Source organism: Capra hircus, chromosome 5 (assembly GCF_001704415.2).
Source record: "Capra hircus breed San Clemente chromosome 5, ASM170441v1, whole genome shotgun sequence".
Lineage (NCBI taxonomy): Eukaryota > Metazoa > Chordata > Mammalia > Artiodactyla > Bovidae > Capra > Capra hircus.
The window spans coordinates 41373517-41391434 of record NC_030812.1 but is presented as its reverse complement, the minus strand read 5'-3'; the positions used below and the strand labels follow the sequence as shown (position 1 = coordinate 41391434).

The 17918-nt window shown below is 36.2% G+C and overlaps 1 protein-coding gene across 19 annotated transcripts in view; it reads right to left on the bottom strand.

Moving 5' to 3' along the window:
* Window positions 1-17918, bottom strand: part of KIF21A (kinesin family member 21A) — a 184417-nt gene that overhangs the window by 63928 nt on the left and 102571 nt on the right. For all 19 annotated transcript variants that reach the window (XM_018047930.1, XM_018047922.1, XM_018047941.1 and 16 more), the window contains exons 2-10: window positions 16884-17106; window positions 16571-16753; window positions 15043-15192; window positions 13773-13907; window positions 13134-13301; window positions 11190-11305; window positions 3374-3569; window positions 2802-2991; window positions 2151-2214 (exon numbers count right to left, since the gene is read on the bottom strand). In XM_018047930.1, coding sequence (XP_017903419.1) covers window positions 2151-2214; window positions 2802-2991; window positions 3374-3569; window positions 11190-11305; window positions 13134-13301; window positions 13773-13907; window positions 15043-15192; window positions 16571-16753; window positions 16884-17106 — 1425 coding nt within the window. The remainder of the gene's footprint in view (window positions 1-2150; window positions 2215-2801; window positions 2992-3373; window positions 3570-11189; window positions 11306-13133; window positions 13302-13772; window positions 13908-15042; window positions 15193-16570; window positions 16754-16883; window positions 17107-17918) is intronic.

Sequence of the window (17918 nt, the reverse complement as noted above, 5' to 3'; positions counted from 1 at the left end):
AAAAAATGGAAACAGTGACAGACTTTATTTTCTTGGGCTCCAAAATCACTGCAGACAGTGACTGCAGCCATGAAATTAAAAGACGCTTGCTTCTTGGAAGAAAAGCTATGACAAATCGAAGCAGTGTTATTAAAATTTAGCAGAGACATGACTTTGCTGACAAAGGTCCATATAATAAACGTTATGGTTTTTCTAGTAGTCATGTATTGATGTGACAGTCTGACCATAAAGAAGGCTGAACATCATAGAACTGATGCTTTCCAATTGTGGTGCTGGAGAAGACTCTTGCGAGCCCCTTGGACAGCAAGGAGATCAAACCAGTCAATCCTAAAGGAAACCAATGCTGAATATTCATTGGAAGGACTGATGCTGAAGCTCCAATACTTTGGCCAACTAATGCAAAAAGTCAACAAACTGCAAAGGACCCTGATGCTGGGAAGACTAAGGGCAAGAAGAGAAGGTGGTGACAGAGGATGAGATAGTTGGATGGCATCATCACCTCAATGGATATGAGTCTGAGCAAACTCCAAGAGATAGTGAAGACATGGGGAAGCCTCACATGCCGCAGTCTACAGGGTCGCAAAGAGTCAGACATAACTGAGTGAACAACAACAATTTGAGTATCTTTATTGCTACATCAGATGTTTTCTCATCAGTTATTACTTTTTGAAGCATTTAAGGGATTTCTGCCTTATGGAGGCAGAAATAGAAAAACTACTCATCTCTGTTTAAGTATCTCTAAAATAGCCACAGGAAGAGAAAGGGAAAGAGAGACAAACACAAGATAGAGAATTGTTAGGGTAGCTGTGAAAGATGATCTTTCACTTGATTATTTTCTGCATATGGATAGCAGAAGTGAGTTCTGAGTTATTTAGATGCCCTGATGGAGCTGACTGTAGTTTTACTTCAAGAGAAAGCAGCTCAGCCAACAGGGCAAATCATGGAACCTGAAAATATTACAGAAATAATTAGTGCTCTTGATCATCTTTCTGACCTTTATTCTCACAATCTGTGTTCAGTGGTCCCCCCCACATTCCCACAACAGGTGTGAGTGTTCCATTTACCAATTCTGGTCATGCCATTTACTACATATGACTATTTATGTAAGTTTACCCACCTAGGCTGTGAACTCCTTGTTTATGTCATACTTGTTCAATCCACGGCATGATGCTTAGCCTACAGTGAGTATTTGCTGTACGTGTGTGAAATGTGAGTGTTGAATGAGCATTATATGTACCAAGGGCAGACAAATTATAGGGATGCAATAACTTACCCATAAAAGACAGCTGGGGAAGTATAAAGGAACAGGCATAATGGGATATTTTAAAAATTAGGGATGACTTATTAATAATGAGCATTCCCAAATGGAGGGTGAGGAGCACAAGGAGGCAACTCCATTGACATAAATTATGCCTATCCTTATATAAGGTTTGGTAAGTTTCCAATTAAGGATACAACTAGAGCAGTAGAACACAGGAAGATAATGTGAGAAGAAGAAAGTAGTTTGTGACATTATGTTCCCATATGTTTCATTATAGGCAACACCTATTCCCCTAAAGTTAACCTGGCCAAAGAGCTGACATATCATTGTGAATAGTTACAACCCTATGGACTGTAGCCTGCCAGGCTCCTCTGTCCATGGGATTCCCCAGGGAAGAATACTGGAGTGGGTTGCCATGTCCTCCTCCAAAGGATCTTCCCAGCCCAGGGATCAAACCCACATCTCACGTCTCCTGCAGTGGCAGGTGGGTTATTACTAGCACCACCTGGGAAGTCCTACACAAAATAAAACCAACCAAAGTTGCTTCAGTCGTGTCTGACTCTGCAACCACATAGACGGCAGCCCACCAGGCTCCCCCATCCCTGGGATTCTCCAGGCAAGAACACTGGAGTGGGTTGCCATTTCCTTCTCCAATGCATGAAAGTGAAAAGTGAAAGTGAAGTCGCTCAGTCGTATCCGACTCTTAGCGACCCCATGGACTGCAACCTACCAGGCTCCTCCGTCCATGGGATTTTCCAGGCAAGAGTACTGGAGTGGGGTGCCATTGCCTTCTCCGACACAAAATAAGCCCAACAAATAAATAGCAGCAATAATACTTCACTGAAAAACCCAAACATGTGCATTATATATTGCAGAATATAAACTATACCTGAGATCTTCAATTTCTTTAATATAGTTATGAATCATATTACTAATCTCCTCATTCCCTTCACCTGCAAGAAAAAATAAGGAAAGGGGGAAAGAATAAACTGGGAGATTGACATTGACATATATATATATATATATATACACTGCTATATTTAAAAACAGATAATAAGAACCTACTGTATAGCACAAGGAACTCTACTCAGTTCTCTGTAATGACCTATACAGGAAAAAAATCTAAAAAAGAGTGAATATATGTATATGTGTAACATTCACTTTGCTGTACAGCAGAAACTAACATAACATTGTAAATCAACTATATGTTCCAATAAAAGTTAGTTAAAAAAAAAAAGAATTCCCTTTAAAATTCAACAGAAAAGAGTAAGAGAAAAACAAGGTTATGGAAACAAACAATAATGCTTTGAAACATAATTTAAACAGCAAATTTCCTGCCCTTAATTCCATGAGCAGAAAGATAATACGATGAAGCAAAGACACATTTCATTTCTATAAGAATGTATCATTCACAAATTAAACTTAAAATCACAGAAACTGATATTTTAACTTCAAATATTTCATGAAATTAAGAAACATGAAGAATATTTCCTGCCCTCCGAAAGTAATCCCTCACTCATTCCACAGCCTACACACGTACCTGCTCTGACAAGAACTTGGTTGGCCTGATCACTAACAAGCTGTGTGATTCTGGTCCTCAGTGCATCTACTGTCTCTTGCATGGCTTTAATCCTTACACGCAGGTTGTTATTTTCAGTCTGTAGCATTGCATTCTCATGAAACATGTCATTGATGCTTTCCACTCCCTCTTCGTCAATTATTCTTTTGCCCTAGAAAAGTTATTTCCTTGTTGGTTGAGATGTTCTAACCACGCAAGAGTTTTGTTAAAGGATACTGCAGGACTGTGTAATTCTACAACCAAGAGCCCTTTTGCCTTTAAAGCCTCAAGGCAAGAATTCATTTTTCCCTCTACTACATCACTTCATTGAGCATGTCACTAAAGAATTTGATTGAGAAAGCAGTCTTTTGAAACAAGCGGCTGATCAAGTTGTTAGACTGAACATTATTAAAGGCTACCCACAAAGAAAACTATAGAATTCTACCCCTAAAAAGAAAGATGCCACCATTATGACAACAGACTCCAGAGACATATGTGAAAGCCATCACAAAAAGGTATCACTGTGTACACAAAATGCAAAATCATTAACTTACTGTTTTATACTCCATAAGTTCCATCTGAAGTCGTGTGATCTCACTACGGAGTGCATTGATCTGCTGACTAGCTCTGTCCTGATTGACCATCACTTTGTTCTTGATATTTCTAGCTCGATTGGCATATTTCAGGGTATTTAAAGTTTCCATAAAATCTCTGTCTGAAGGGCTGACACATGCTATCATGATTGTTTGGCTGAAAGATAAAAAAAATAATTAGGGTTATAGATAAAAGCAAATATAATGGCAAAATAATCATTTTAAATACCTGTCTTTTGAATAATATCTACTCTTCAAGATACCAAAAGACTGATATTACCAAACATAAAAATAAAAGCAAATTTTAAAGCCACAATGCTACCTTAAGGAAAAAAAATTTTTTTATTGTCCCTTTTTGATACCTAATACCTTGAGAAAGCAAAAGCGCATACATTTATTTCTCATCTCTTTACAAAAAAATTTTGAAGTGATATACAGAGAATAATTCTAAAATTTAATATACCTATGAAATGTTGAAATTCAAAACCCATTGCTTTCATTATCTGCTTAATATTTCAGGATTTAAATGTTTTCTTTTTTTTACTCACTTGCATCCTGATATTTTTCTTAGCAAAATATTTCACACAAAATTCTATCACCTGCTGAAGAAAAAGTACTTAGTATATCCATATGCTTCACAATATGAAATACCATTCGTGATTGAGTGGTCAAAGTTCCAGAATTTCTGGTTAGATTACACAGGAAAAATGTGAAACATTATTTTACAGTCATGATGAATTGCTTTATCAACCAAAGAATATTTTAATAAAATCCTGATTATGCCTAAGAAATTTCTGTCAATGAATCAGACGTGGAAATTCTAATAGGCACTTAAACATACTAACAATTAAGGATGTAATTTACCTGGGCTGGTCTGCAATTTATACCTATCAGTTCTAATCTATGGCCTCCTATCCTCCTGTTCCATTGTTGCCTTCTCCTGAAAATTTCAACAAAACATTCATAGTACCCCTTCTATTTTCTTTCAAGCTTTATTTTTACTCATTTTAGAGAATATGTAGTGATGTCTCACTGTGTTTTTTCCTAATTTGTAAAAATGTTTACACAAGTTTTAAAGGTTACTTTCCATTTACAGTTACTATATCCTTGAGCCTATCGTACCAACAGTTTGCACCTCCCACTCCCCATCTTTATACTGCCTTCCTCTACACACAACTGGTAACCACTAGTTTGTTCTCTGTAACTGTAAGTCTGTTTCTTTTTTGGTATATTCACAAATTTGTTGTAGTTTTTAGATTCCACATATAAGTGATATCATACACTATTTGTCTCATTTCATTTAGCAGAAAGCCCCTCATAGTTACCCTTTCAAAGAGGGTCCCATTCCATCTATCTTTATTCCTTTGTGAACTCTTGCTCATCCTTACCCTTAGTTTTACTATTATTCAAAATTGAACTTAGAGATCTAGGCTAAGAATCCAACCCTGAGCTTGGCTATACTTTTTTCTCTCTGTTTCCTCATACCCTCTGCATACCTCTTCTTTATGGATAATGATTATGACTATATTAGAATTTTATAGATCCAAACTCTTAGACTCTAAACTGAGAGGAAAAGGATCATCAAATATTTTTTATTCATCAGATTACTTCATACAAGATAATTGGAACATATTCAGTTCAGTTCAGTCGCTCAGTTGTGTCTGACTCCTTGAGACCCCATGGACTACAGGACGCCAGGCCTCCCTGTCCATCACCAACTCCCAGAGCTTACTCAAACTCATGTCCATCAAGTCGGTGATTCCATCCAACCAACTCATTCTCTGTCATCTCCTCCACCTGCCTTCAATCTTTCCCAGCTTCAGGGTCTTTTCAAATGAGTCATTTCTTTGCATCAGGTGGCCAAAGCATTGGAGTTTCAGCTTCAGCATCAGTCCTTCCAATGAATATTCAGGACTGACTTCCTTGAATGACTGGTTTGATCTCTCTGCAGTCCAAGGGACTCTCAAGAGTCTTCTCCAACACCATAGTTCAAAAGCATCAATTATTTGGCGTTCAGCTTTCTTTATATTCCAACTCTCACATCCATACATGACTACTGGAAAAACCATAGCTTTAACTAGACTAGGACCTTTGTTGGCAAAGCAATGTCTCTGCTTTTTAATATGCTAAGTTGGTCATAGCTTTTCTATCAAGGAGCAAATGTCTTTTAATTTCATGGCTGCAGTCACCATCTGCAGTGATTTTAGGGCCTCCCCCCACCCCCTAATATTCTGTCACAGTTTCCACTGTTTCCCTATGTATTTGCCCATCTATTTGGAACATATTAGGTCACCGTTATTTGTTTGGAACATATTAGGATTTGGAACATATTCAGTTCAGTTCAGTCACTCAGTCGTGTCCAACTCTTTGCGACCCCATGAATTGCAGCATGCCAGGCCTCCCTGGCCATCACCAACTCCCAGAGTTCACTCAAACTCATGTCCATTGAGTCAGTGGTGCCATCCAGCCATCTCATCCTCTGTCATCCCCTTCTCCTCCTGCCCCCAACCCCTCCCAGCATCAGTCTTTTCCAATGAGTCAACTCTTCGCATGAGGTGGCCAAAGTACTGCAGTTTCAGCTTTAGCATCATTCCTTCCAAAGAACACCCAGGACTGATCTCCTTCACAATGGACTGGTTGGATCTCCTTGCAGTCCAAGGGACTCTCAAGAGTCTTCTCCAACACCACAGTTCAAAATCATCAATTCTTCCATGATCAGCTTTCTTCACAGTCCAACACTCACATCCATACATGACCACTGGAAAAACCATAGCCTTGACTAGATGGACCTTTGTTGGCAAAGTAATGTCTCTACTTTTCAATATGCTATCTAGGTTGGTCATAAGTTTCCTTCCAAGGAATAAGCGTCTTTTAATTTCATGGCTGCAATCACCATCTGCAGTGATTTTGGAGCCCCCCAAAATAAAGTCTGACAGTGTTCCCACTGTTTCCCCATCTATTTCCCATGAATTAATGGGACCAGATGCCATGATCTTCGTTTTCTGAATGTTAAGCTTTAAGCCAATTTTTTCACTCTCCTCTTTCACTTTCATCAAGAGGCTTTTTAGTTCCTCTTCACTTTCTGCCTTAAGGGTGGTGTCCTCTGCATATCTGAGGTTATTGATATTTCTCCTGGCAATCTTGATTCCAGCTTGTGCTTCTTCCAGCCCAGCGTTTCTCATGATGGACTCTGCATATAAGTTAAATAATCAGGGTGACAATGTACAGCCTTTACGTACTCCTTTTCCTATTTGGAACCAGTCTGTTGTTCCACGTCCAGTTCTAACTGTTGCCTCCTGACCCACATATAGGTTTCTCAAGAGGCAGGTTAGGTGGTCTGGTATTCCCATCTCTTTCAGAATTTTCCACAGTTCATTGTCATCCACACAGTCAAAGGCTTTGGCATAGTCAATAAAGCAGAAATAGATGTTTTTCTGGAACTCTTGCTTTTTCCATGATCTAGCATATTAGGTCCCTAATAATTATTCATATATCATGTGTATATTTATTTATTTGAAGTGAGAAGTTAAAATAATTCATGCACCTCTGTTGATGAAGAAGATAAGGTAATCCAATAAGAGTGATGATTATGCACACTAATTAGATGTCAGTACTACTCAAAGTCGGAGAAGGCAATGACACCCCACTCCAGTACTCTTGCCTGGAAAATCCCATGATGGAGGAGCCTGGTAGGCTGCAGTCCATGGTGTTGCGAAGAGTCGGATACGACTGAGCGACTTCACTTTCACTTTTCACTTTCATGCATTGGAGAAGGAAATGACAACCCACTCCAGTGTTCTGGCCTGGAGAATCCCAGGGACTGGGGAGCCTGGTGGGCTGCCGTCTATGGGGTTGCACAGAGTCGGACATGACTGAAGTGACTTAGCAGTAGCACTACTCAAAGTGTAGTCTCCAGTCCAGTGCCAGTCTGGGAAATTCATGACAAGTATAGAAATTGAGAGTAAGCATTTTAGAAACTTTTACAACATTTGAACTTGATGTAATCAATTAACTCATTTTATTGAATATCATATACAGCAGTTCAAGTGTTTTCAAACTCACATAATGGGATAAGCTAAATACAGTCACGTACAATATCAATCCACCATGACTGGGAAGTGGGAAAAGTAGAGAACTCTCCTTTACAAAAAGTACTGGGTTCAAGTGCTTAAGAATAGTGAAATTAGGAATGAGAGGAGCTAACGTCTATCACATAGGAAAAAGGTCACATATCAAGTAAAACCCAAAATGTACAAATTTCAAGAACAGTTTTATGAAAAATGTTTTTTAAATGAAAGTGGTTTATTTTTATATAAAATCATAACTGTCTTAAAGGAAGTCATATAACTTAAATATATTGGGTTGGCCAGAAAGTTCCTTTGGTTTTTAAGTAAAAATTAAAAGACACATTTTTCATTTTCACCAAAAACTTTATTGAACGACATATTCACCATTTTGTTCCACTACCTTCTGCTACTTTTCATGCAACTTCATAATTCCTCCTTCCCAAAACTTGTAATCTTCTTGAGCCAAGAACTGTTCCAGGTGCTTTGTATAATCCTTCTAGAAACTGAAATTTTCTGCACTGAAAGCATTTTGTAAAGATTGAGATAAATGAAAATCTGAAGATTCAATATATGGTGAATAGAACTTCCTAGACAAGCAATAATAGTTTTTGAATGGTCATCACAGAAACATATGGTCTTGCGTTATCCTGGTGGAAGATTATGCATTTTCTGTTGTCTAATTCCAGATGCTTTTCTTTGAGTGCTGCTTTCAGTTGGGAGCAGTACTTGTTGGTATTAGTTACTTGGTCTTCCAGAGGAGCTCATAAAAAGGACTCACTTCTAATCCTACTATATATACAACATCACCTTTGAATGAAGACTGCCTTTCGTGTGGTTGGTGATGGTTCATTTCACTTGCCTCATGGTCTCTTCCATTTCACATCATTTTACAGTATCTACTTTTCACTGCCCATTACAGTTTGTTTTAAAAACAATGTTTGGATTATGTTTAAGTAGAGAATTGTATGCAGAAATGTGGTTAAGAAGGTTTTTTCACGTAACTTATGTGTAACCCAAACATCAAAGCAATTAACATAACCGAGACGGTACAAATGATTTTCAGTCCTCAATGTTGATATTTTGAGTGTGTAAGCCATCTGCTGCATGGTATAACATGGATCTTTCTCAATTAATATCTTGATTTGACCACTATCAACTTCAACTAGTCTACCTGACCATAGAGCATCATCCTGAGAGAAATCTCCAGCACAAATCTTATCAAATCACTTTTGATGCATTCAATCAATCTCAGTACATTTTCCATATACTGCACAAATTGTTTTTTGCATTTCAGGTGCATTTTTACCTTTCTTGAAATAATAAAGCATAATATGCCAATAATGTTGCTTTTTTCCTTCCATATTCAATATTAAAATGACTACACAAAAATTCACTAACTTTGATAAGTTTTTTAATGCATGTTAATATGACAGATATCATGATACAGTCTAATAAAATTATTTCAAATGAAGTAAAGACAACCAAGCACTACTAGAGCCATCTTATGGAAAAATTAACAAACCTTTTGGTGACTCAGTATTAGGAAGTTCCCTGGTGGTCTAATGGTTAGGATTCAGTGCTTTCACTGATGTGGCCCAAGTTCAATCCTTTGTCAGGGAACTGAGATCCCATAAGCCATGCCATATGGCATAAATAAATAAAGTTATTTATCTTATATGTTATAATATCATATTATATTATTCATCAGGGAGGAAATATATCACAATATTAACAATAGTTACCTACAGGTAGTAGAAATATGACTAGTTTTTATTCATATTTTATATTTTTCAGAGTTTTTGCTATAAACTTTTTATGTATTAAACATTATAAACATATAAAAGCCAGGTTGGTTTTTTTAAAAAGTCACCAAATTGTTCATATAAATATATGCAACTTGTTTCCACAAATTATCTTTGATCTAATTTTTCTTTAAGAGTAATTTGTACAAACATCACAAAATGATGATGTTTTGTTCTCTAACATTTATACAAACTACAATGCTTTTGAAAGAGGAGACTAATCTCACGATTTTAAGAGGGTGATTGAAAATGGGACTGGGCTTCCCTGCTGGTCAGATGTAGGTAAAGAATCTGCCTGCAATCCAGGAGACCTGGATTCGATCCCTGGGTCAGGAAGATCCCCTAGAGAAGGGAATGGCTACCCACTCCAGTATTCTTGCCTGGAGAATTCCATGAACAGGAAGAAAGTGAAAGTGAAGTCTCTCAGTCGTGTCCGACTCTTTGCGACCCGGTGAACTGGGGGGCCCCAGGCTCCTCCGTCCTTGGGATTCTCCAGGCAAGATTACTGGATTGGGTTGCCATTTCCTTCTCCAGGGGAACTTCCCGACCCAGGGATCGAACCCAGGTCTCCCGCATTGCAGGCAGACGCTATAACCTCTGAGCCACCAGGGAAGCGAAGCCCTTAAGGAACAGAGGAGAATGGAATTAGAAGAAAGGTGTTACCACCCACACAGTGGGCTCAGATGATAAAGCGTCTGCCTACAATGCAGGAGACCTGGGTTCGATCCCTGGGTCAGGAAGATCCTCTGAAGAAGAAAATGGCAACCCTCTCCAGTATTCTAGCCTGGGTAATCCCATGGATGGAGGAGCCTGGGAAGCTACAGTCCGTGGGGTCGCAAAGAGTCCAACACGACTGAGCGACTTCACCTTACTTTACCTAGGAAATGGGTGAGGAGGAGCCTGGGAAGCTACAGTCCGTGGGGTCGCAAAGAGTCCAACACGACTGAGCGACTTCACCTTACTTTACCTAGGAAATGGGTGAGGAACATCTGAGATTCTTTAGCTGTAGCTTAGATAAACCTCAAGAGGAATACAAAATCCACAGTGCAAATATCTTAGATTATTACAGGGCAAGCAAAGTCTCAGAAGTACTGAAGTATTCAAAAGTATTGATACTGGTAAGGTGAAGATGTTTACTATCTTTTCTTTGTTACAAAACAAAGCTATACTATAAAGTAAAGAAATAAACACAGTAAAAGGTTACAATTTAGCAAACTTTAATAAGTTATATTTGGCTTAAAAAACAAAAATTTTTGTCCAGTTACAATAAGATTCAGATTGACATTGAAAGTCAAATGAAAATATAGAACAGAAGAAATAGGGACAAATGGAAGCAATACAAAGGATATGCTAGAAGAGAGATGAGTCAAGACAATGCCAATATTACAAAAGAAGCAATATAAAAATGATACTGTTAAATTCTATAAAACAAAATATTATTTCCAAATCCATCCAATCTCAGCCCAAATAAATGTAAAAAAATGTTTAATTTTTAGACTTGTAAAAAAATTAATAATATTTAACTTATTTTTTTGAATTTCATAGAAGATAGCATTTTTCAACAAAATTTTACTAGGCATCAAGTATGTGCCAAGCACTCAAAACTGAAACTCTGTATAGTAGAGAGAATGTATGCCAAAGATTTCATATGCCAAGTGACTGAATAAAATACTTAATCTCTCTGAATTTTCTTATCTATAAAATAGGAATAACAATACCTACCTCAAGAGATGTTACAAGAAATATGTGAAATGACATGCAAAAGCATTCATGCACTCAAGGCACTTAATAACTACTAGTTGCTCATTAATTTATTTTATAATAATTCTTATAAATCACTTTTCAAACATTTTAAAAATAATGAATAATTTAAATCCAAGAATATGGAGGATAAACACTTCTACATACCTATTGCCCCCAAGAGAATCCTGTAGTAGTCTTGTCAGCTTAGAATCTCTATAGGGAACATGAGTGGCCCTCTTGCTCTTGTCTCCCAATGCACTTATTACATTGCCAAGTGCCAACTAAAAGGTAGAAAGAGAGAGAGGAACATGATAAAAATGTACTAATTATAACATTTTAAAATAATGAAATCTTATAGAAAATAATATGAAGACATGGCAGAATTGAGACCAGTTCTGTTTGGTTTTACTTTACATTTGTATTTTGAAATATGAAGTAAACTTGAAGCTTTCCATATAACTACTAAAAACTGACACCAATCAAAATTTAGTGCTATATAGATATCTATAACTCACAAATACTAAAACATCTATGAAGAGATTTTCTTTAGAAATAGGAATGTTATAAGATTGATGACTTCTAAACCATACGTAGAATTATCAGAGCATCATGAAGTGTCTCTCACAAAACTGCCAATTCATGTTGCAAATTCTTCTCCTCAGCTCTATGATGAAATAAACTGCTAGTTTCACAATTTCATGGAATTTCTTTTACTATAGCTTCCTTATATGAAAACAAAATTTCTTTTAACCACAATAAACATATCAGTATGGTATCTCTGAATAAAGTATTATTAAGTACAGCAGCACTTAGAAATTCAATGAATCTATGTACTAAGCATCCAATATTTAAGAAATTAAGTCAAATTGTAGAACTCTTTAGTCCCTCTTTCCACCTGCTTCTACTTTTCCTAGTCACTGAACTAGCACCCACAGCATAAGCATTTTCCTAAATGCTTGCCATACTCGCCCGTAACCGTATTTTTGTTAGAGCTAATGGATGCTGCAGAGAGTGCATCAGCATCACACTGTGTCTTAGTCCCCTTTTCTAGAGTCTGCAATTTAAGCCACTGGCCACACTGTACCTCTACCACGCATCTGAACATGTTTCAATAGCCTGAACAAGAAAACTGAGCAATGGCTTTTGTCTTTTCCAAACAGCACAAATGTAAATACCATATCATGATTTTATATCTCAAGAAATTCCAAACAGTACACAAAGTCCAGGATCCTGCTCACTCAATCCTCTGACCACAGTATTCAACCATATGGTGGAAGCATCAGGATGCATGGTTGGAAAGACTGGCTCTCTCTAATCAGTCTCAGCTGATAATTCCCCCACAGAAGAGTTATAATCATGTAACAGCAAACATTGGGCAATGACCAAAAAAAGGACCATATGCTTGGACCCCCTGCTCTAGGAAGAAAGGGAGAGAGGCAAAGCAGAAAATACCTGTCCTGATGCTGTCAGCATCACAGAAATTTACAATGCCATTACTTTTGAGCAGGGACAAAGAACCACTTTTATAATGAAATCAATAAGAAAAAAAGATTACATAAAAATTTGGTTCAAAACATTTTCTTTCAGATAATAGAAACTTTAGGCTAACTCCAACACAAGATGTGTTCCAATCAATCAAAAACACCACTAGATGGCAGGGTATTAAAGTTAATTCCTAAAATGAGAAAATTATCATTCTGAAATAATCATTATTAAATAACATGTTATTATAATTTCCAAACTAAAGTTTGTCATAAAAATGTTAGCATAAAACTACTTTAAAGGTCATCCCACATAATATTTAATATTGAGTATATTTTTAAATTTGAGAATTTTAAAATCATTTCTATTATATATATATACCTTATGCACACATCATAAAACTTAATCCAATTAATTTTTTATACTTGAAGAAAACTTGCAATGTGAAAAGGAGAAAAAAGTTGACAGCCTGACATCAAAATTCAATGCATTACTCATAAGTTTACACTAACTTTCATTTTTCAGCTCAGTGTATGAAGGATTTCCACTTGGGTATTATATATTATAAAATGGAAAAGGATAATAAAATAACCCTGATATATTCCCAGCACAAAGTCTTAGTCTTACAAGTCCACAGTTGATGGAAATGCCTTCTTTTGCTCTCTCGCCTGTAGCTCCAGTACGCTTCAGTCTTTCTGAACCTGCCAGATCAACAAAATGGAACTTTGCAGTCAGAGTTTCAAATTCATTCATCTGTGATGATTCAGAAATCACTTTATTATCAGTTGCACTTTCCTGTAATTGAGGGAAATAATTGAAAATACCTTATTAATGTGACACTAAATATCCTTCAACCCCATCTTGCCTTCATTATTCATATAGCCAAGTATAGGCCTGTAGTCAAATAAATATAAGCACAAAAATGCCTGTTGCAACTAGAAGCTTAGACAAAGTTAGATCAAAGAGAGCTATTAACTGAGGCTTTGCTTATATCAAAGAGAAATTTGTAGCATACAGCCCTCAAAAACAAAAAGGGTCTCAAGTAACTAATCCATCACCGTACTTTCTGGCTACTGCAGACACAGAGTTAATTTTTAATTTCAAAATTTTAGACGGCTGGCCAGCTTTTGCTTAAATAAATCCAGGGACATCTCGTTAGGAAAAGGAATGATTAAACAAACTAAATTTGACACAAATATTCTCTTTGATATCATGTGATTTTATAGAAATGAAATCTGAAAGTTTAAGACATTAGAACTAACTCACAGCATCTATTTGGGGACACATTCTGGTTTGACACAAGTGAATGGTAAAAATGGCATGTGAACGAGAGCTCTGAACATTCATTTGGGTACTAGCAGTTGTCCGAGATAAAGCACCCAGCTTCAAACACTGCATCATCTGGAAAAGGGAAAGAAAGAGGGGTTTTACTTGAACAATACTTAAACTAAATCTACATAATCATAAGTCTGAGCTACTGGTTAAAATTCATCATATTAAAAGATGTACAAGAGGTAGACTATCTTATTATTTTATTTACCGGCACTTTTTGACCAGAAAGTATAAGTGTTTGTTTTTTGTAAATAGGAGAAAACACTGAGATTCCATTGTTTGCCATTTGCTGCTGTCTGCAGCTTCTATCAAAACTATTACAGTATAACACTTTGGAACAAACTAAGCAATAACCTGAATTACTCAGGCTCTTCTGTATTTTCTTATTTGTAACTTTTTTTCTTTTTGACCACTCCAAGTGACTTGCAGATCTTTGTTCCCCACCAGGAACTGAACTCAGGGCCAAGGTACTGAAAGCACTGAGTCCAAAACACTGGGCTGCCACAAAACCCCCCAGAGTAAGTTTTCCTAACAGTCCCTCTTTAGGAGCCATAATACAGGACTACACGGTATTGTTTAGCCACTGTCATGTTTGACTCTTTCGCGACCATGAACTGTAGCCTGCCAGGCTGCTCCTCTGTCCATGGAATTTCCCAGACAAGAATACTGGAGCTGGTTGCCACTTCCTTCTCCAGGGGATCTTCCCGACCCACGGACTGAATCCGCTTCTCTTGCATTGCAGGTAGCTGCTTTATCACTGAGCCACCAGGGAAGCCCCACAGCCTCCATGTGATATAGCAGAAAGCACAAAGGGCTGTGGTCTCATCCTTCACTTTGAATTATCTAACCCTCTTTTTCTAGGTGTTAAAGGAAACCATACATACAATGCTTTACATTCTTTAGATGTTATGATAAATGCACTGACTTTATCACAACTGTGACATTTTTAATAATAAAATCCTGGAAAAAATGATGAAGATAAAATTTTACCTCAATGCTACTCTTTAGGATACAAATTTCATATGGTGAGCAGCAAAGCTATTAAACAAAGCCAAATGTGCTCTAATTTTTTCCTTTGGCCGTGCCTTGAAGCTTGCAGGGATGGAACCCATGCCTTCTGCATTGAGAGTGCAGAGTCCTAACCCTTGCACCACCAGGGAATTCCTCCAAACATGCTCGATTTTAACTATAACATAAATGTCACCTCGGATTCTGTATTCACTGTACGTGTTGTGACGCCCACAGTATAAATTCCTCCAGCTGAATCTTCATGAATCCTTATATTTGATTTTTTAGTTTTTGCATCAATATCACGAGTAGTATCAAATAAGTCAAGAACCTCTTCATTATATAGCTATCAAAAGAAGTAAGTTTAACGTTAGCCAAAATTGCCTCATGGCTGTAAGAACACATATTGCATGTTATCTTTGAAACATATCTTAAAAGCTCTTCTAAGTGACATATTTATTCAAAATAACACATAAAAATGACCACAGATAAAAATCAATGCCAGAGTTCTTTACAAGGGTAAGAAGAGTAGAAGACTTAATCATGACTAATGAGTTAAGGCCTAGATAAAATGATCCACTAATCCTCTGCAAGAGATAAGTATTTATAAATACAAGTAAATTATAAAAAAATATGTATCAAATGTACACAAATCCTAAGCTTGAACGTTTAGGGAAGGTTTTAAAAGTTTTTAGCGTTTGAACTAAAAGTATTTTTCCTTTGGCCCTACAACCCTCCTTAGTGTATCTAAAAATTAATACTTAGTATTTTTGAAAGATGTGCAATATATCAATAGACTCTGATGAGACTGTGTTACCACCTTATAAGAGGATGTATATACCAATTTTTCTATCAATATACTTAAAGTCACAATGCCTAATAACATTTACAGGGTGAAAGGGAAGATAAAAGAACACTGTTTCTTTTCTTTTTCCATCATTAGTTACCTTTCTTTTGGTAGAAACATATAATTATATTCTTCTTTCTTTTTATTCAGTTGGAATGTCAATTAAAACTAGCAGTAAGATAACTGATGTTAATTTGAGTTGTTTTCTATTTTGTGCTATATAATGCTGAATAAAATGTTTCATCATTTGTCAAAATGATTTGCTTAGGTGATGTAGACTACAATTAGACTAGAATGCTCGTTGGACCAAGCGTACAGAATTATAATGGCACTGTCTACCCAATTGCAATACTGCTCAAATCTTAGATGTCTTCTTACTAGCATGACCTTCCTACCAGCCTAGACTGCCCTACATTAATCCAAACCTGCCCTAATCTTTAGATACTTCATTAAAATATACACATATTCTTGTAGTAATACCAGCTTCTGCAGCCAGACTAGTGTTGCAGCATTAATTGTATTATTCCTCATATTCTCTCCTTCCCTTTTGGTATTAGTTACTGAATTCCCAGCACTTTGTGAACCTAACTACATTACAAAAGTAATTCTCATAAAAGAAAAAAAAAATCTGAAATCAACAATATTAATTGTTTTACTCTATCGATGCTGGTCAAATATCTATAATTTAAATGCCAGTAAATAAGGAATACTTATTACCTACTATCTCTTGTTATTAGTGCCTATGTTAATTTACTCAAACAACATTTATTGAATACCATATGCCAAGCACTAAAATGGAAGCTGGACTATAAAGTCATAGGGCTATGGTCTTAAGAATAAGATTTAAAGGAAACTAATGACACAGTTAAACCATTACCTCTAAGAACTGGGCATTCACTTTAAAATCTGGAGGAGGAAGTCCGTTTTTAATGGAAGTGTGCTTTTTTTCTTCAATACTCTTGAAAAGATGTTTAACAGCACGAGAAATAATACCCTGTTCTTCCTCAATGATGTTAACATCAAATCCTGTTCCCATTGTGTATGTTTTGCCAGCTCCAGTCTGAATAAAAGAATGGAGAAAAATAGATTCTTGATCTTAATAACATAATCTCAAGCAACAAAAATGAAAGTGGAACTGAACTAACACTTCTGAAAAGTTACAGCTTCTATGAAAATAATTTGATACTTACTTGTCCATAGGCAAAAACTGTAGCATTATATCCTTCGAAACAGCCCTCAATTAGTTTTTCTATGCATTGAGTGTAGATCTGCTCTTGTTGGGAGTCAATGTCAAACACATAATCAAAAGTGAAAGCTTTATCTTTGCCTAGGAAGACTTGAGGTTCTCCAGGTGTTACAGATGTACAAATATGGCATCCCTCAATCCTTTCTTTGGCAAGCTGTGGTCTTATTCTGTAAGGCAAAAAACAGGAAGAAATAAAATAAGATACAGTAAATGGAAAAAAAGTGAAGAAGTAGGATTTTGAAAAGCCTAGCCAAGTCTTTTTAAATCACAAATGTAATCTAGTATTTACACCTTGAGCTGAAAAGTTTAAGGTAAATAATACTGAGTTAATTTCAATATGAGTTACTTAATCCAAAAAAATCATGACTAAGAGTAAAATTAATCTTAAAATTAAATACTTTTGCGAGTGAATATCTTTTCTCAACTCCATAAGAAGTAAAGACTCAGTTAAGTAAGTTCAACTACCAAAGTGCTATTTATTGTTATCTTTGTTTTAGATTTTTTTTCTTTATTTCCAAAGAGGATGATATCCAAAAGTGAGAAATTAAGAACATAGCATTTATTTTGATACCCATGACTCACCATTTTTTGCAAACTCTTCACTAATGGTTCCCAAATTTATTTGACCATAACCTTCTGTTAGCTTAACATATTTAAGCATAACCCCAGAATATATAATCCCACATTGTATATTCACTTATAAATATATGCATGTATCATATTGATTTGTTATATGATATATACAAAAGCAGAATTTTGAAAAGAATTTAAAAATAAAAACACAAAAAAGTTCTAAATATTTTCTCTCCAAAACTATTGAATCATCGTTTACATCACAGCATTATACTTGACCTACACCCAACTCTCATACTTCAGATTCTAGGACCTCCTCTTATGCATTAGCATTCTGCTTTCAAGGCCAAGTTTTCAAAGAAGGAAAGTAAATATGGTGATATGTTACTAACAGAACAGAGCAAAA